At 34.3% G+C, this 21,142-nt stretch overlaps 1 protein-coding gene and 1 pseudogene across 1 annotated transcript; one reads left to right on the top strand and one right to left on the bottom strand.

Moving 5' to 3' along the window:
• LOC122270840 (uncharacterized) overlaps nt 1-21,142 on the bottom strand; it is a 313,909-nt pseudogene that overhangs the window by 55,224 nt on the left and 237,543 nt on the right.
• Nucleotides 43-1,564, top strand: LOC139425874 (uncharacterized; the record flags this gene model as incomplete). The annotated part of the gene is given in 1 exon segment (XM_071181970.1): nt 43-1,564. A coding segment is annotated over 1 exon segment (1,335 nt), but the record flags the coding sequence as incomplete, so codon positions are not given.

Here is a 21,142-nt window from a genome sequence, read left to right on the forward strand (position 1 = left end):
CTGTTACGTTACTTTCGACTCATCTCTAGAGGGAAGGTTCAGTCCGCCCGCAGCGAATTCGATTATGCGAACGAACGATACAAGCTTGCCTATGGAGAGGTTGACTCTATTTTAGAGAACAGTGGCATCCCAATGAGACATTTTCCACCACGGACCTACTTCATTGTGAAAGCTCAAATCCAGAATCTTGAGAACAATCCACGTAGTTTGGACTCATACAAAAGCGTAAGAGATCTTGCCCTAGAGTACAAAGATGACCCAGCTAATACAACACGGCAGTACTTCAGCACACTCTACGAGGCGGCAACTCAAGTTATTGAGAACAAAGAGAGAGAAATTTCTGAACAACAAGCCCCTTCAAACATCATTCCCGATCAGACGCCCGAGTTTACTACTGACTGCAATGTTCTAGTTCCAACCACCACAGATACTTCTTCCACCCAAGAGACTGAACAGAAAATGGAACAAGGTGAAGAGACCCAGGCCTCGATCACAACACCCCAACCGGACCCCCCGAGTGAACCGCCTAGAAAGAGGAAAAAGAAGAAGAAAAAGACTGAAAATGTTGCTAAAGACTCCATGACAACCCCGAACCAAGATTGCTCTTCTTCAGAATCCTCTGCCCAACCGGAATTCATGACTCCCACCCCATCGGAACCGATGACGGTAGACCCAGACTTAGCTCCCGCCATCCCTGCGGATCCAGTACCGGCAGACCCCGAGGAGATTTCCGCTTCGGTTGAAGCCACGCCCACCTCAACTTTGGACACACACCCCAACATAAAGCTCAAAACCCTCATCAGAGGACTGAATCCAGATACCGAAATTCCTGTTTTGGAGAAATATCTCATCGAAGGTGGACTCCAACCGGAGAAAATTATTCAGCTTAAAAGAAGAAGTGGGCAGGAGCTTAGGCCCCTCCCACTTTTCCTCATCATCCAAACAGATACGCCCACCAGCAGAAATATCTTCAACATTAGATCCATTTTGGAGAAGAATGTTACAGTAGAAAGATTCCGAGGAGGACGTTTCCAGAAACAATGCTTTAAGTGTCAAAAATTCGGACACACCCAGCGCAACTGCCAAGCCACCAATCCAGCCTGTATGAAATGTGCAGAAGCCCACTTCACGTACCAGTGTACGAAGCCTAGATCAACACCTGCCAAATGCATAAACTGTGATGGTGAGCACCCGGCCTGTTTTTCAGGCTGCGGTGCAAGACCCAGGAAAGTGCCGCAACCAAGAATTTCCCATCCCGTGAAATCCACCGATAAAGCCACCAGATTTCTACAGCTCTTCAAGGAGATGAAGGAACTTTTGAAGGACGATGAACTTCTTGGGTTTATTCGTTCCTTACTCCCAGAGTCCCAAAACTGATGAAAGACTCTTTTCTTCCAGGATTTTTTCTATCCTGATGTCACAGCCCACAGCTGTGAATTTCTTTTTTATCCCATATCTTATAGGTACAAGACTTCTAGTTTTACGACCGAACAGATTATGACGAATCAGTTGGTGGCCCTTCGGGCCAAATACTGAGATCCCACTCATACCAAGCACCAAGCACCAAGCATTTATCATATATTTTTTTAACAATAATGTAATATAGTAAAGTAATCCTACTCCGCAGCCTAAGAGTTAGTGGGGGAGGAGTAAAAGTAAATGAAGCCAGCCAAGTAACAACTGTGAACGGTTATAGCCACTTACTCGTTGATTGCCAAGAGTTAAATATCCGCAGGCTGATGAAAGAACCAGTGGAGGAGGACGGAAGTATGCATAAATAAAGGCAAGTCTCGTCTCAAAGATCATAGCCACATACTCTTTGATTTGCAAGAGTTAAATACATAAAGATTTAACGATTTCTCGCGTTGCTTGGTCATCGATCCCCAAAGCGCTAACGTCCCCTTTAGATTATTTCTCATGTTTTGAAAGTTTAATGTCAGCAATTTATGTTTTTCAAAGCCTAACGACTCATACATTTTAAATTTTTTTTATCAAGTTAAGGAGAATTGAACTAATTATATTTCTAGTAATATTCAATTTTGCATAGAAATATGAAGAAACAGCATAAGACAATTATTTAACTGTTCGCAATCCATTGAAAGTGGCGATACTTTTGTCACGCAATAGCTGAAAGTAAACAATTTTAATTTTTTACTCCAAGCTGAATTTGAAACATTGGTTACATAATAATTAAGATTGCAAGTTAGTCGTAAAGGGATAAAATGGATCACAATTCATTTCATGCTAGTATAAGTACAAGATAAAAATAAATAAAAATAATGTATGTCCTGAAAGACATTGAAATATTACAAACAATAATATAAATATAACATAAAATGGATTAAAAAAAATAGTTTATTTTATTTTTAAGTAATATCTTTATTTAAAGTAGCAGAATTTCGGTGCAAGATACTGTAAATTGTTAAGAGAACGCTATCCTACGGGAAAAACGCTTTGTGACGAATTTTCTTTCATCTGTGTGAGGAAGTTTAATTTAAGAAAAAATGAGTTCAGGATATACCTAAAATAAGCCGTCAAGCTTTGACATTATTTTTTAAATCGATGTATCGAATTGCTTCTTGTTAATTTATGTCAATAAGCAATTTTTCCAATACTACTTCATGGAGCCGTGATGTCTTCCGGCATGGTTTCCCAAAGTGTGGTACGCGTACCCCCAAGGGTACGAGAACAGTTTAACGGGGGTACGCATTCTTATGCGAAATATCTTGTAACAAACAAAATTTTCAAAACCTTTTATTTAAAAACAAAACTATCTATGAAAATTTACGATGACGTATTTTTCTATTGGCTATTTCTTGCAGAGTTAATAATCAGTGGTGTCAACAGCTAATTGTGATTCTTAACTTTTGTGCAATTTTTTTATAGTAAAAAATACATTCATTATTTTATGAGTGGTACACAGCGTTACGAAAAATTTAGAAAGGGTACACAAAAGTCATAAGTTTGGGTAACACTGTCTTACGGGATACAGCGTTCGCCTTCCAATGAAGTTAACCAGCTGGTCGGTATACGGCTTGCACCGACAACAGTGCTGGGGTAAAATATTCTCAGTGGTCGGCGGATTATGAGTTAGAATCCCCATTCCGTCATGCTAACCGTGGGCGGTTTTCGTGGTTTGTCTCGGCATGTAATGTAAGTGCGGGTTAGTTCCATCAAAAAGTCCTCCACGAAGGCATGTGTCTCGCAATACTTGATCCAGGAGTTCCCTTGTCTTTTGGATAGGGTTCAAAATTGCAACGCTACCGACTTGAGCATTTGTAGTTGTAAACTTAAGAAGTTGGGTCGGATGTTCATCGATGGTTATAACACTACCTCAATTTAAGCAATTTATCCAACGTATAAAAGATTCTATGTATCATATAAAAATGTAACTTTGTTGTTGCTATCGCATGGTGACACTTGTAAACAATAGGAGTAATTCCTGATTCGACAATTTCAGCTGCTTAATTCGCTACCAATGGAATAAATTTTTGCATAAAAGCGCAGCAGTTTTAGGTTGTATTAAGTCCCGCACTTCCCATGTTGGCTATTCTAAATATAAAGTAGGTGATACTTTCTACGCTGAAACTTATGGGAATAGAAATTAAACACACTCCGGGCTTGTAAATTGATTATTAAACACTTAAATTACAATGAATGTTCCCCGTTTACGAAGTATTGAAATGAGAGATTATTAGTAGTTATATTGAATCCAACTTTAACAAAATGCCCACGTGGATATTTGATCTTGTTACTCGGTATTATGCCAAAGGCTGTTGCCGATGCATCTGCTCATGGTTAAAATCGATAATTATTTGTACATTTACTTATTTAGACAAATGAAGTATTTACATTTAAACAGTCTTTCAACAACAGACACAATTTTTGGGTTTACGATTGCTAATGTTCACTTCCGTAGGCTTGTCATTTTGAACTCTATCCAGAAGACAATGGAACTCCTGCACCCAATATTGGGAGAAATATGCCTTAGTGGAGGATTTTTTGGTGGAACTGACCAGCATTTGCGTTGCATGGTGACGAATACCTCCCACGGTTAGTCTGTCGGCTAGGGTACCCTAACCCATGATCCGTCTACCCCTGAGGATGTGTTACGTTATCACTGTGATCGGTGCAAGAGAGGTGCGGAATTCGTATGGACCAGCTATCTCTGGGATTCGAAACCGGTTCACCTTTCTAGAAGGCTTAAATGAAGTATTGATAAATAAAGGCTTTTCCAACCAGTCTGGATAGCCTGGTTGGAAAGGCGTTAGATCCATGTTCAAGAGGTCGTGTATTCAATCCCGGGGATCCGAGACTCCCCGTGTAGTAAATGGTGACGGGTGCATGTTGAATCTGTCGGGTCATGAAGCTCTTCATATTCCCCTAACAAATCAATATCTCTGAGAGTTCTGAATTGGAGATTGACTGTTTTCTTGTACAGTCAAAACTACGATCTGTAGATGAATGAATGTATGAATGCGGACACATAGTAAACGGGTTATGAGGTATGTGTGGCTGAAGTGTTCTTGGCCATAGATAGCACCACGGAAAAACAAGAAGTGCACCCTCTGTATTAAAATTGCTTGGTTTCAAAGAGCAGGCTTGCTGATATCGGTAAATGGCATTCGAAACAACAACAGATAAATAAAATAATAAAAATAAGCCGCTATGGTTTGTTTAAAATGGACAATATTAAAATAATGTAAATATAAATTAAATAAAAAACTGCAATAGATGTCCTTGCATCACAAACTTCATATGTAAATTTTGAGGGGGAAAAATGATTAGTTTTTTTTTCTAGCTGTCATTTTTGTTTCCCTAGCTTTGATTTCTAATTTTATATTTTTGTAGCGAAATTGAATTAAAACAAAGTGAAACTTAAAACTTATTAAAATTTAGATTACAATTTTCAAAAGCAAAATAATTTCACGGAACATTTGGAAGACTTCTGCAGAACCTAGTCTGGGAATCCCTGCGTTACGAGGTAAGAAAATAAAGTTTGAATCACATGATCGACTAAAACAAGCCACTAACGAATGTCTCATAAACTATTGACGTAGTCTCTAGTAAAACAAGACACTAATGTTAGAACCGCTAACTGTAGACCGCTATTGAACAACCACATTGTTGATTTTTCGAAATTTAAAAAATATATTGCTCTCTTTGACTGAGGATTACTATCGACGTAAGTTGTTCGTCAATCATAATAAAGCTTTGAGTAGATAGTAGACTGTCTAGCCAAGTATTGAAGGTATTCCATTNGTATGAATGCGGACACATAGTAAACGGGTTATGAGGTATGTGTGGCTGAAGTGTTCTTGGCCATAGATAGCACCACGGAAAAACAAGAAGTGCACCCTCTGTATTAAAATTGCTTGGTTTCACCGAGCAGGCTTGCTGATGTCAGTAAATGGCATTCGAAACAACAACAGATAAATAAAATAATAAAAATAAGCCGCTATGGTTTGTTCAAAATGGGCAATATTAAAATAATATAAATATAAATTAAATAAAAAGCTGCAAAGATGTCCTTGCTTCACAAACTTCATTAGTAAATTTTGAGGGGAAAAAATGATACATTTTTTTCTTTTAGATATCATCTTTGTTTCCCTAGCTCTGATTCCTAATTTTATATTTTTATAGCGAAATTGAATTAAAACAAAGTAAAACTTAAAACTTAATAAAATTCAGATTACAATTTTCAAATGCGAAATAATTTCACGGAACATTTGGAAGACTTCTGCAGAGCCTAGTTTGGGAATCCCTGCGTTACGAGGTAAGAAAATAAAGTTTGAATCACCTGATCGACTAAAGCAAGCCACGAATGTCTCATAAACTATTGACGTAGTGTCTAGTAAAACAAGACACTAATGTTAGAACCGCTAACTGTAGACCACTATAGAACAACCATCGGCATTGACTTCATATATATCTTGTTGATTTTTCGAAGTTTAAAAAATATATTGCTCCCTTTGACGGAGGATTACTATCGACGTAAGTTGTTCGTCAATCATAATAAAGATTTGAGTAGATAGTAGACTGTCTTGTCAAGTATTGAAGGTATTTCACTTAACTACTTTTCTCAATTTACTCCTCAATTCTAGCTGATGCGGCACTACTTCCAATAAGATACTTGATTAATAGAAAAAGCATTTTGACTACCATTAATTTTTGTTAAAAAAAAAGTAATGAATAATGCGATGCATGGATGTTTGAATGCATTATTATTATTAATCCTTCTCCACAGAATGCAAATAAAAAAAAATTATTATAAATAATAAAATTAAGTGATAGTAATAAAATTTAGTATAATAATTTTTAACTTTTTTTATTTCAAAAACTTTCTGTTTCAAACACTATTGTTGTTTATCAATATTCATAAATAAAGAGCAAAATAGAATGACTTTCAATTAAAATTTTAGTTATTATATTAAGGGTACTTTAAAATAGTTACTGACAAAACGATATTTTCAAACCTTTGTGTAATATTTAGTATACTGCATTATTGAAATACTTGGTAATGAAAAAATATATTTATTTTCGAAATAATTTGAAATATTGCTGATATTTTTTGATTAAATGCAAAAAAGAGTAATTATTTATTAATTGTTCAACTTAGCAGTTGCCTGTTCTTTTTGACTTTGGAATCCTATGTTATTGACTTTTTTTTTCCGGCAGCACTCACTTTATAACAATTGGTTATCGTGAATGTTATAATCTATAAAAGACTATACTTAAAATTTTTAATTTTGAAGAATGAAGATATTTTATCGTTTTATAATTAATAACCTTAAAATAGGTTTTATGTCTTTTGTTTCTAGTATATATAAATTAAAAAAAATTAAAATTAATCAAAATATGTTTTTCCTCGTATTGAAAACTCTAAGAAACTTTTGTTGGAAATGATTATTGCGGAAACTAATGTATTTATTAAAGAATTTATTTATTTTGATTTTGCATAGCGCTATATGAAACACTGATGGAATTTCGTATAAATGCTTGTTTTTTTCTTCATTATTTATTAATACATTGTTATTAAAAATATCATATTTTCCTTTAAAAAATGTCTTTTTTTTCCCACCAACATTTCACTTAATGTAATTTCATAAGGACAACCAAAAAATTAAATAAATTTTGAAGTGTATGTATGATTGAAATAGAATAAAAACTTTCAATGTTCATCACTGGTTATAAAATAAAGTACTAACTCTTGGAACACCAACGGGGAACTGATGGTTTACCTTAAAAAATTTTTTTTTTAAAACTTATTTTCGGTAAGACAAAAAATAAATATATCTGTCTTTATGATTATTTGTTTTATATTAGATTTAGGAAACTCTTTTGTTTGTACTATTTTATATGATATATTAGTTTGTTCGACATTCCTTGCTTGTACATAAATTAAATTAATTGTCTTGCTTTTGTAAATATATTTCAAAGACTGTGATCATAAATTTTTTAGAAATTTTATTGGATTGTAAATAATTAAGTGTTGACAATGTAGTAGACTTGTTCTTCAAGGTGATATTCTGAAATGATTATTTTGATTTAACTTCTTATGCGTAAAAAGACTTTTGTCAAAAGTGTTCATTTATTTGTTTTGTTTTAATGCTGTAACTATATTACTTTTCGAACTAAATAGTTGCAATAAAACAATTGAATTTTTTTTTGTGGTTTATATACCGGGTGTTTGAAAAGTTCAGATACCTTGAGAGATGCAAATTAGATCATAAATTAAAAAAATTCATGCGTTAAATATCAGAGGACACCTCCGATACCTAACTTGGCTCACACTTTCAAGGTCACTTAGTTTCGGACTACCTAATTACTCAACACTTTATGATAAATAAGCTTTAAATGGCATCTACTAACTTATTAACTTTATTAGTTAGTAAATTAATTTTAAAAAAGTATCTACGCTTAATAACCGTTTTGAGATTACTAACAATAACTACTTCAATAAAGTACTAACGGCCCAATGAAGTACTAACAATACTACTTCATTGGGCCGCGATGGCTTAAGGTATATAGCTTTCGCCTTCCAATGACGTGAACCAGCTGTTCGATAATAATTCGGCATCCGGCTTGCACCTACCACAGTGCTGGCGTAAAATAGTCTCAGTGGCTGACGAATTATGGGTTCGAATCCCCTTACCGTTATGCTAACTGTGGGAGGTTTTTGCAGTTTTTCTTTCCATGTAATAAGGGTTAGTTCCATCCAAAGTCACCCGCGAGGGCATGTGTCCGCGAGGTGCAATGCTTGATCCAGGAGTTCCCTTGACTTTTGGATTCAGTTCGAAATTACAAGACTACGGAGTTGAACAATTGTAGTCGTAAACTTAAAAAGTTGAGTCGGTTGTTTAACGGCGGTTATAATACCACTACAATTTAAGTAATTTTTCCAATGTATGGAAAATTCTATGTATCATATAAAAAATAATGAGATGCTAAAGCATGCACCTCCAAGTATTATTCCCACACTAAAGTCACTTTTTAATTACTGCCTCAATAGCTCTTATTTTTCAGAACCATGGAAAAGATCAGATATTATTCTCTTCCCAAAACTGGGAAAGGATGCAGCCGATCCAAACAATTATAGACCCATCAGTCTACTACCTACAATTTCAAAAATACTTGAAAAAATTATCAGCTACAGGATCAAAAATTACATGGACGTTATACCACAACAACAATATGGTTTTAGGTCAAACCTGTCGACAACAAAGCAAATCATAAACATGCTAGAATACATTAGCAAGGGAAAGTGTAAAAAAGAGACGATGGCCCTTATCCTACTCGATGTAGCGAAAGCTTTCGATCGAGTATGGCATAAGGGTCTAATCGTAAAACTCAAATACATAAATTTTCCGCCAGATATCCTAAGAATTCTTGACTCATACCTAATTGGAAGAGAGTTCCGAATTAAAATGAACAGCACGTACTCGGATTATCATACTATTATGGCAGGGGTACCCCAGGGTTCAATACTGGGGCCATTATTATATATCTTATACACTGCAGACTTTCCGCTCAACGACAACTAAAATGAATTTGTGGCTTTTTACGCGGACGATACCGCAATTATCACCAAATCAATTAATTCCAAGAGGGCAGTAGACCTTTTACAAAATAAACTTAAAGAGGTAGAAACATGGTGCTCCAAATGGAGAATTAAGCTGCATCCAGACAAAAGTAACCTGATTATTATTAACAACAAAAAATACAAATACCACTCTCATTCAATTGACTTATTCAATACCAAAATCACGCCAGTTAAGCATGCCAAGTACCTTGGTGTCACAATTTCACAAAATCTGAACTGGAGCAAACATATCAACGAAACTATTAGAAAAGCTAAAGGAGCGTATTTCGCTCTAAAAGCTATCCTCAATAAAGACTCAAAACTAAACTTGACCAACAAAAGAACCATATACTTATAGGCCATAAGACCCATTTTAACTTATGCCTGCCCAACCTTAACCACAATTAGCAACAACTTAAAAAATAAACTATCAAGCACTGAGGGCAAAATACTCAGATACATGACTGGAGCCCCAAAGGCAATTAGCAACAGACTTTTAAGAAAAGATCTCAAAATAGAGGAAATTAACTGTTATATGGCTAAACTTTAGCACAAAATTCTTCAGTGATGCTAAAGATTGCAATACCTCCAATTTCAAGCAAATATTTAATTTAGAACTCATTAAGGAAAACAGTAATCCTAGCCCACTAACGGCATTCCTATTATCAGACTGCAAAATCTCAAAACTATATTAAAAAAAATAGGACACAAACAAACACAGTATATCCACTGGACTATGGCAAACCCGGTGAAGGAGTAACTCTGAAAAGGGTCCGATCCGGGCAAGCCATAGCTCCTTTAAGTATAGTACAGTGAGCAACCCGGAACAAGTGGTGATCTACCAGGACGACCGGGTCACTGTTTTAGCAGAGCCATATCTTAAATTAAGACATATGTTGAATAACATAAAACATGTAAATAGCTATGTAAATATCCTGTATATATATCTTATATTTAAACTTAATGTTAATTATGTATTATCAATTCATGTTATCATATCCAATTGTTAGTTCTTATCTTTTCCTGTAATTTTTATTATTGTTTTAAAGATGGGGAAATTCCCCCTATATTTTGTGTAACATAAGACATATTTTTTTATGACCTGAGAGCATAAGACATACTAGTTAAGATGAATCGGTTAGTGGCGCTTCGCGCCAAACACCGAGATACAACCCATATCAAGCAATTATATAAAAATGTATACTTCCAAAATTGGAAACTTACCCTCAATATCGACAAAACTCAGGCGGTGCTATTCACCAGAAAAAGGACCTACAAGAAGGATGTTATCATTGATAACTTCTCTTTCAAATGGGAAACGAAAGCCACGTACTTAGGTGTCATTATGGATAAAACCCTGACATTCAAATATCATTCTAAAAACATTAAGAGTAAATTCATAGCTGCAAAATGTGCACTTTATCCTATTCTAAAAAAGAACTCTCCCCTCAGCACTAATAACAGGACTCTAATTTTTAAAATGCTTCTCATCCCCCTATTAACTTATGCAGCACCCGCCTTCGGGGGGGGGGCTGCAAAGACAAATCTTAAACTCTTACAGAGTGCTTATAACAAAACCCTCCGCAATATCACAAATTCACCCTGGTATTTCAGGAATAAAAATATCCGTAATGACACCTGTACGCCTAGCCTTCTTGACTTATACAAAAATAGTTCTCTTAAGTATTTTCTTAAGAACACTGGACACTTCAAGCCCCTTATTTGGTCTTCCTCTAACTACGACCCAGATGACCTTAAGTGCAGGAGATGGCCTAAGGCAATTCTCCATTACTATAATAATCTCCAAGACATCGTTTGAGTCGTATTGCTGATTTTTCTATCCCCCTGACTGGCCCCTCATCTGCTCTATCACCATTACCCCTTTTCCACCTTCTTGGGTAGGCCCAATCCTTCGCGGAGTTACTGCGGCTCATTTTGATTCAATTTACAAATTCAACTACTAACAATGCTAATCACTAACTGCTAATTTGTCAATAATTTTAAATAAAAAATTAATAATGATTTATAATAAATAATTTAATTTTTTTTCTCCATTGTTTATGTTATTACCTGTCTTTGTTATCCCTGCTCTAGCTTCTTTTCCACAATTTTATTTAACTACTAACATTAAGTTTACTAACCCAAATAATTTTAATATCAATGGCCTGTGATTCACTTTGTAATGATATAATTTACGGAAGTGGCCTTCTTGGCCAGGTACTCCGGTGCACCAATTATTAGTTTCCGCATATAAAAATGTAACTTTGTTGCTTTATCATGGTGACACTTGTAGAGAGTAGGAGTAATTCCTTATTCTACAATTGTAACTGTTTAATTCTCCGGAAAAAATGTGTCTTGCAGTGGATTCCCGCCCATGTGAACCTAGAGTTCAATGAAATAGCTGATTCCTTGGCTAAAAATGCCAGAGATCTAAATCAAAATACAATCCCAACCACGTTGGCAGATGCAAATGCTTTTGCAAAGTCAAGACTATTCACCCCTTTAAAAATCAAAGCCCACGATCAAATAACTAATCTTGACATCGATAGCATGGGTGAAAGCCCTTATATAGCAAGACGGAAAAGAGAAAAACCTGGTACGTAAAACATTTCATTCCAGTATTTTTTTTCGAAAAAATGAAATATCTGTAACTATCAAGATTTCTTTTATAATTCTGGCAAATATATAAAACTGCTTCTTTTCTAAGATAAAGTATGGCAATTAATGTAAATATCTCTGTTCAAGTTGTAATTTTTTCTAATCAAGGTTATATTTTCTGTACATTTTTTCATGGCAATTACTGTAAATATCTCTGTTCAAATTTGTATTTTCTCTAACCATGGTAATATTATTGTAGAGCTACCACAACGACTGCTTGTATTCAAAGTGTTTTTAACTCATTGTTGTAATTTCATGATGAATGGGATAGGGGCCGCTGCGCGGCCCAGGTGCCCAGTTGTTTTTAAATAAAGTAAGTAAAGTAAGATAAAGTAGATATTGTTGAAAAATGTAAAAAAAGAGTAAGTAAACTCCTCCCCAAAACTAGCTATAACTGGAAAGGTTTTACTACCAGCCTTTCCTCGTTTCCGTCTCGCTTTCACCCCTGATCGATAGGAAGACAGGCACTACTCTCATCAGACTTAGAACAAAACATCATAAAAACATGAAAATTTCTGCAGATAGGACTAGAAAATATCAAAACTGTGGCAACTGTCTTAATGTGGAACTGACACCATATCATGTTTTTAACTGCCCTGCAGTCACTGCAGGCCTTCACCTCTTAAACTTCCCCACGGAAGTGGATTTGTATTCATTTAATGCCATAGAAATAACAAAAACTATTCAAGCACACCATGAAATATGATTCAATAGAGGATACGACACCAACCGTTTAATTCGCTACCAATTGAATAAATTTTTGCATAAATAATCCTGAATCTAATGCAGGGTGTATGAAATTGTAAGCTGTATTAAGCCCCGCCCTTCCCTTTTTTTGCCATTCTAAATATAAAGTAGGCGTTACTTTCTACGCTGAAACTGATGGGAATAGTAATTAAACACACTCCGAGCTTGTTATTAGAATATATTAAACACTTCTATTACAATTAATGCTCTCCGTTTGCTAAGCATTGAAATGAGAGATTGTTGGTAGTTATATTGAATCATACTATAACAAAATGCCCACGTCGATAGTTGATCTTGTTACTCGGTATTAGGCCAAAGACGGTTGTCGATTGATCTGCGCATGGTAAAAATAGATAATCGATTATATATTTACATATTCAGACAAATGAAGTATTTATATTTATAACAGCCCCAGAGATACAACAGATACCACAAGACACTAATGTTATAACCGCTGACAGTAATCATCGACATATGCTTACATATCTTGATGATTTTACTGGTTGATTTAAAAGAATACAACGCTCCCTTTGACGGAGGATTACTATCGACGTAAGTTGTTCGTCAATCATAATAAAGATTTGAGTAGATAGTAGACTGTCTTGTCAAGTATTGAAGGCATTTAATTTAACTACTGCTCTTAATTTACTCTCTAATTAATTCTAGCTGATGGGGCACTACTATCAACAAAACACTCGAAATATAAGTAAAAAAATTTAACTACCACTAATTTTTGTTAAAAAAAAGTCGTTAAGATTAAAATTATTTTAATTTATGTGGTATAATAATAATATCATCAATATAAACTCCATTATAAACCCTTCTTCTCAGGCTATTCTATTGAAATTGAATGTGTCAGTGGAGGAGGAAATAAATAAAGCCAAGCATCAATGGTTATAACCTTGATATCCCAGAGTTAAATATCCGGGCACTGATGGATGGAAGAGCTTAACCACATACTCTTTGACTTGCAAGAGTTAAAGATATACCGAGATTATTTCTCATGTTTTTAAAAGCTTCAATTCATGTTTTCAAAAGAATTTTAACCCATACTTTATTAATAATTGTTTTGCTCGCGTTTCTTGGTCATTGAAGCCGAATGCCCTTTTTTATATTATTTCTCTTGTTTTTAAAAGTTTAATGTCATGAATTCATGTTTTTGAAAGCTTAACGACCCATACTTTATAGGTTCTTTATCAATATTCATAAAAAAAGAGCAAAATAGAATGACTTTCAATTAAAATTTTAGTTATTATATTAAGGGTACTTTAAAATAGTTACTGACAAAACGATATTTTAAATCCTTTGTGTAATATTTAGTATACTGCACTATTAAAATGCTTGGTAATAAAAAAATATATTTAATTTCGAAATAATTTGAAATATTGTTGATATTTTTTGATTAAATGCAAAAAGAGTAATTATTTATTCATATTTAGACTTAGCAGTTGCCTGTTCTTTTTGACTTTGAAACACTATATTATTGACTTTTTTTTTTCCGGCAGAACTCAAACTTTATAATAATTGGTTATCGTGAATGTTATAATCTAAAAAGACTATACCTAAAATGTTTAATTTTGAAGAGAGAAGATATTTTATCGTTTTATAATTAATAACCTAGGATTTATGTCTTTTGTTTCTGGTATATATAAATAAAAAAAAATTAATCAAATTGTGTTTTTCCTCGTAATGAAAACTCTAAGAAACTGTTGTTGGGAATGATTATTGCGGAAACTAATGTATTTATTAAAGAATTTATTTATTTTGATTTTGTATAGCGCCATATGAAACACTGATGGAATTTCGTATAAATGCTTGTTTTTTTTCCATTATTTATTAATACATTGTTATTAAAAATATCATATTTTCCTTTAAAAAATGTCTTTTTTTCCCCACTAACATTTCACTCAAAGTAATTTTATGAAGACAACCAAAAAATTAAATAAATTTTGAAGTGTATGTTTGATTGAAGTAGAATAAAAACTTTCAAAGTTCATCACTGGTTATAAAATAAAGTACTAACTCTTGGAACACCAATGGGGAACTGATGGTTTACCTTAAAAAAAAATTTTTTTAAACTTATTTTCGGTAAAACAAAAAATAAATGTATCTGTCTTTATGTTTATTTGTTTTATATTAGATTTAAGAAACTCTTTTGTTTGTACCATTTTATATGATATATTAGTTTGTTCGACATTCCTTGCTTGTACATAAATTAAATTAAATTTAACTCTGTAAATAAAGTGCAGATAATTGTCTTGCTTTTGTAAATATATTTCAAAGACTGTGATCATAAATTTTTTAGAAGTTTCATTGAATTGTAAATAATTAAATGTTGACAATGTAGTAGACTTGTTCTTTAAGGTGATATTCTGAAATGATTATTTTGATTTAACTTCTTTATTTGTTTTGTTTTAATGCTGTAACTATATTACTTTTTGAACTAATAGTTGCAATAAAACGATTGAAATTGGTTTTTTTTTTATTTTGGTTTATATACAGGGTGTCTGAAAAGTTCAGATACCTTGAGAGATACAAATTAGATCATAAATTAAAAAAATACATGCGTTAAATATCAGAGGACATCTCCGATGCCTAACTTGGCTCACACTTTCAAGGTCACTCAGTTTCGGGCTACCTAATTGCTTAACACTTTATGATAAATAAGCTTTAAATGTCATCTACTAACTTATTAACTTTATTATTTAGTAAATTAATTTTAAAAAAGTATCTACGCTTAATAACCGTTTTGAGATTACTAACAATACTACTTCATTAGGCCGCGATGGCTTAAGTGATATAGCTTTCGCCTTCCAATGATGTGAACTAGCTGTTCGATAATAATTCGGCATCAGGCTTGCACCGACCACAGTGCTGGCGTAAAATAGTCTCAGTGGTTGACGGATTATGGGTTAGAATCCTCTTACCGTTATGCTAACTGTGGGTGGTTTTGTTGTTTTTCTTTCCATGTAATGAGGGGTAGTTCCATCCAAAGTCACCCGCGAGGGCATGTGTCTCGCAATACTTGATCAAGGAGTTCTCTTGACTTTTGGATTCAGTTTGAAATTACAAGACTACGGAGTTGAACAATTGCAGTCGTAAACATAAAAAGTTGAGTCGGTTGTTCAACAACGGTTATAATACCACTACAATTTAAGAAATTTTTCCAATGTATGAAAAAGTCTATGTATCATATAAAAATGCAACTTTGTTGCTTTATCATGGTGACACTTGTAAAGAGTAGGAGTAATTCCTTATTCTACAATTGGAACTGTTTAATTCGCTACCAATTGCAGAGTTGCCAACTTGCTCCGGACCGCAAATAAATATTTTCGTGTTGTAGTTTATTAACTGTGATTCTTGGTATAATAAATTCAATTCATTAGGTTTAAATCCACCACTATTTCTAAATAATTCAAAGGCTTATATAATTCGCCACTTTGTTATACTGGTCTAAATTTCCCACAGCCAAAAGACAAGAGCCCAAAAATACAGGAAGAATATTTCATAATAAGTCATATGCTGAAGCTGTTAAAAAACTCAGAAACAGAGGAATTAAGAGATATAGTTAACGAAGCTAAAAAAGTTTTCAATGACTTATGCGGTCTTGTGGCCATTGCCAAAGCCGCAAACAGACTACCGGCCCTTAGTGAGGCTGTAGAAAAATTAAGTGAGGAAAAACAATTAGCCAATAATGGATAGTTCAAAAAATAGATGGAAACCAATACAAATAATGCTTTGGAATGCTACAAATCTTACTACAAAATTTTCGGAATTTATTAACTTTATACATGAGCACGATATAGACATAGCTCTCATTACAGAGACCCACGCAAATGCTGCAAATAATTTTAATATTGTTAATTACAATACATATAAGACTGATAGAAGAGTTTGCCGTGGTGGCGGCACTGCTATCTTCGTTAAAAGAAGCCTAAAGACTACCTTATTTAGCAATACTACAAAAGATGGATACGAAGAAACCTCAATCTTGCTATATCAAAATAATAAAAACTTCATTAAGTTAACTTCATTATATAATAAACCAGGCAACATCATTACAGAACATGAAATTAAATCCATACTCCCAAATAACATGAACTGTATACTTGGCGGTGACCTTAATGCCAAAAATACTATCTGGGGGGCCAGAGTCAATAACAAAAATGGCAAAAGCCTTCACAGCATTATTAAGAAACAAGACCTCACTGTTTTTGCCCCCACTGAGCCGACCTACTTCCCGTACAACATCCACCACCAGCCAGATCTACTTGATATTTTCATCATAAACAATCAAATAAACCTTAGCTGCTACACGGTTACTGAATTATCCAGTGACCATATACCGGTCATTGCTGTCCTAGGCACGCACCAAATGGAAAACTCCACTAATGCAAAGAGAATAAACTGGAATCTCTTCCACAATATACTTACTAAACAGAGCGAATACCCCCTACCAAATAATGAGTTAGACGCAGAAAATAATATCAATCAACTAACAAAAGAAATCCAAAATGCTCTAAAAGATGCTACTACTACTATAAAANCGATATAGACATAGCTCTCATTACAGAGACCCACGCAAATGCTGCAAATAATTTTAATATTGTTAATTACAATACATATAAGACTGATAGAAGAGTTTGCCGTGGTGGCGGCACTGCTATCTTCGTTAAAAGAAGCCTAAAGACTACCTTATTTAGCAATACTACAAAAGATGGATATGAAGAAACCTCAATCTTGCTATATCAAAATAATAAAGACTTCATCAAGTTTACTTCATTATATAATAAACCAGGCAACATCATTACAGACGATGAAATTAATTCCATACTCCCAAATAACATGAACTGTATACTTGGCGGTGACCTTAATGCCAAAAATACTATCTGGGGGGCCAGAGTCAATAACAAAAATGGCAAAAGCCTTCACAGCATTATTAAGAAACAAGACCTCACTGTTGTTGCACCCACTGAGCCGACCTACTTCCCGTACAACATCCACCACCAGCCAGATCTACTTGATATTTTCATCATAAACAATCAAATAAACCTTAGCTGCTACACGGTTACTGAATTATCCAGCGACCATATACCGGTCATTGCTGTCCGCACCAAATGGAAAACTCCACTAATGCAAAGAGAATAAACTGGAACCTCTTCCACAATATACTTACTAAACAGGGCGAATACCCCCTACCAAATAATGAGTTAGACGCAGAAAATAATATCAATCAACTAACAAAAGAAATCCAAAATGCTCTAAAAGATGCTACTACTACTATAAAAGATGCTGATAATTATCAAAAGCTACCAAGAGACATTAAAGATAGGATTCACTATAAAAACTATGTAAGGAAACAATGGAAAAAGTATAGAAATCCTGCTGATAAAAGAGAACTCAATAAACTTATAAAATATATTAACCCTTTCGCTCCCACTGTCACAAATACCGATTTACCGATTTAAAATTTAATTTTCAGTGCTCCTAGCCCGCAGGGCTATCTACACTTTCATCGAATAGTGAGAAATACGTGCCAGCATAAAACCGTATCAATCAAGGTAAAAAGATAAAACTGGTAATCAAAGTATTTCTTTAGCAGTTTATTTGTGGGCGGAGTTATAATTGTTTGATTTATTTAATTCACCATTACTTTGTTCAAAATAAAACTATTTAGTTATACTTTGAATTAACATTGATTATATATATGATGAAACTAACAATAATTAAAGTAAAAGCAAAGTAAGTCTCTAAAATTAGCGACGACTACATTTAAGTTACCGTTTTTTATTTAATTGCATCCTGATTCTGATTTTGTACGAATGCTTTTCTGAATCACCCGTCCTCAAGGGGTTAAAGAGCTTTGTGTTAACCACCGAAACAATAGCTGGCATGATAAAATTGCGTGCGAGCCTAAGCTTTAAGGATCAGACTATCTGGTAAATGTCCAAGTCACTTAAAACCTCCACAGTTATAAGTAAACCTATTATTTTTAATAATAGAAACATTTATAGTGACGATAATAAAATCAAAATATTTGCTGATACTATAGATAAACAATTCTCCTTAAATACGTTCCCCAGTAATAGCAAAGCTGATGAGCAGATCAACTTAAAATATGATAATTACTTTATCAGCAACAACAGCCACAATCCTATTGATAATGTTAAACAAGATGAACTAAACAATATTATTAAAAAACTAAATAACAGAAAATCTGCTGGAGAAGAAAACATTAATAATCGAATGATTAAACAACTACCACTAAATAAGCTCAATGATATCATTAACATCTTCAACGCTTGCCTCTATTTGAATTATTTCCCCACAAATTGGAAAAATGCTATCATCATTTTGTTTCCGAAACCAGGCAAAGATTCAAGACATCTTGAAAATTTTCGTCCCATTAGCCTGCTTCCCACTTTGGGAAAAATTCTAGAAAGAATTATTCTTACCAGACTTGAGCCACTACTAACCTTTCTTCCGAAAGAACAATATGGTTTCAGGAAGAAACTATCTACCACAAAGCAGCTGATCCGCTTAATAGATTTTATCAGCGACGGCATCTTCAAAAAAGAATCCACAGCCCTGCTTATGCTAGACGTGGCAAAAGCATTTGACTACGTCCGGCATAAAGCTCTAATAACCCAAACTTATCAACCAAAATCTACCCTACAATATCATTAAAATTATTGACTCCTACCTCAGCATTAGGACTTTTCAAATAAGACTGAACAATCAACTTTCTACAAAAAAGAATATTCTTGCGGGTGTACCGCAACGCAGTGTTTTAGGCCCGATGCTATATTTAATCTACACAAATGATTTTCCCACCTGCAATAATCAAATCAACCAAATGATTGCATACTATGCCGATGACACGGGCATAGCCATATGCTAAGCAAGCTGTGATAAATATGAACAACCTTATGCCAACTATGGAGGAATGGTGCGAGGACAATGAAATCCTGGTTAACGTAGAGAAATCGAAACTAATGCTGATCAGTAGGAAAAAGAAAAAGAATAAGAGAAAAGTCAATAATAATGCTATTCTCTTTGCTAAAATCATCCCTATAGTTAACCAGGCAGACTACCTAAGCCTCACTTTCACCAGCAAACTAAATAGGAATCTGCAAGTTAAGAAAGTTACCAATAAGGCTCATGCTGCATATAGTTGCCTGAGACCAATCGTAAACTCAAGTTCTCCACTACCCCTAAATCTAAAAAAAAAAAAAAACGCTTTTCACAATGTTTATAAGGCCTATATTAACTTGCCCCGCCTGGGGATGCATAAACCAAACTAAACTAAAAAAGCTTGAAACAACTCAAAACAAGTTACTGAGACGTATCACAGGCTCTCCATACTATCTACCAAATAATGCTATCAGAAATGATCTGAAATTAGATACTATCAGCGAATATATCAGCAAACTAAAAATCTCATTCTTTAGTAAAGCCAAAGACCTAGACCCAGTAGGCTTTAATGAACTCTTAAATAAGGATCTACTTCCAGATTTGGTGCAGCACAATCCATTACCTCATTCTTATTATCAGATTGCATCCTCTCAAAGCGTTATAAATAAATAAATAAATCCCCCCCCCAATTATTACTCCATGGATACTCCCAGAGAGGTGAAAGGACCTTCATGTGATCGCCGACTCAGGGGTATCCACTCCTAGCAGAGGTGAAAGCGAGACGGAAAAGAAGAAAGGCTGGTAGTAAAACCATTTCAGTTATAACTAGTTTTGGGGAGGAGTTTACTTACCCTTTTTTTACATTTTTCAACAATATCTTCTTTATCTTGGTAAAGAAGCAGTTTTATATATATGCCAGAATTATAAAAGAAATCTTGATAGTTACAGATATTTCATTTTTTTTCGAAAAAAATGCTGGAATGAATTGGTTTACGTACCAGGTTTTTCTCTTTTCCATCTTGCTATATAAGGGCTTTCACCCATGACTCCCAGAGATGCCAACTGCTCCGGACGCGCCAAAATGATTAAAAACACGGTAAATAACTACAAAGTAAACTTTGCAAATATTTGACTATTTTTGATTGCTTTTTAAATGGTATAGCATGACATAAGTATTAAAATGTGGTGAATCATATAAGCCTACGAATTATTCAGAAATAGTGGTGGATTAAAATCTACTAAATTGAATTTATTAAACCAAGAATGACAATTGATAAGCTACCACTTTGAAATATATATTTGCTGTCCGGAGCAAGTTGGCATCTCTGGACTCCTAGTATTTTACCTAACTTATCCCACTCTTAACAGTTCTCAATCAACCTTGATCTACAATCTCACATTTATTAAGCTAGACACAGAGTATAAACCTGCGTCGCCCAAAGCTTCTGCTACTTCTCTAGTATCTCTTGCTAACGTCAGTACTACAGGCGCCTACTGATACTACATCATGATGAAGGAGTGGAGTGTCCGCTTCGCGGACAGGTGCTCCGTATAAAACCTCAGTCTAAGTATAGTTAAGTCATGCAAAATCACTTAAACAGGAAACAAAATTAGTCAATTATTTGCAAATTTTAGCTTGTAGCTATTTACCGCTTTTTAAATTATTTTGGAGTGTCGGAGCAATTGGCATTTCAGCAATTGTATAAATTTTTAGCTATGCGAAGATAGCCCCCGAAAATG

This window comes from Parasteatoda tepidariorum, chromosome 6 (genome assembly GCF_043381705.1).
Source record: "Parasteatoda tepidariorum isolate YZ-2023 chromosome 6, CAS_Ptep_4.0, whole genome shotgun sequence".
Classification (NCBI taxonomy): Eukaryota; Metazoa; Arthropoda; class Arachnida; order Araneae; family Theridiidae; genus Parasteatoda; species Parasteatoda tepidariorum.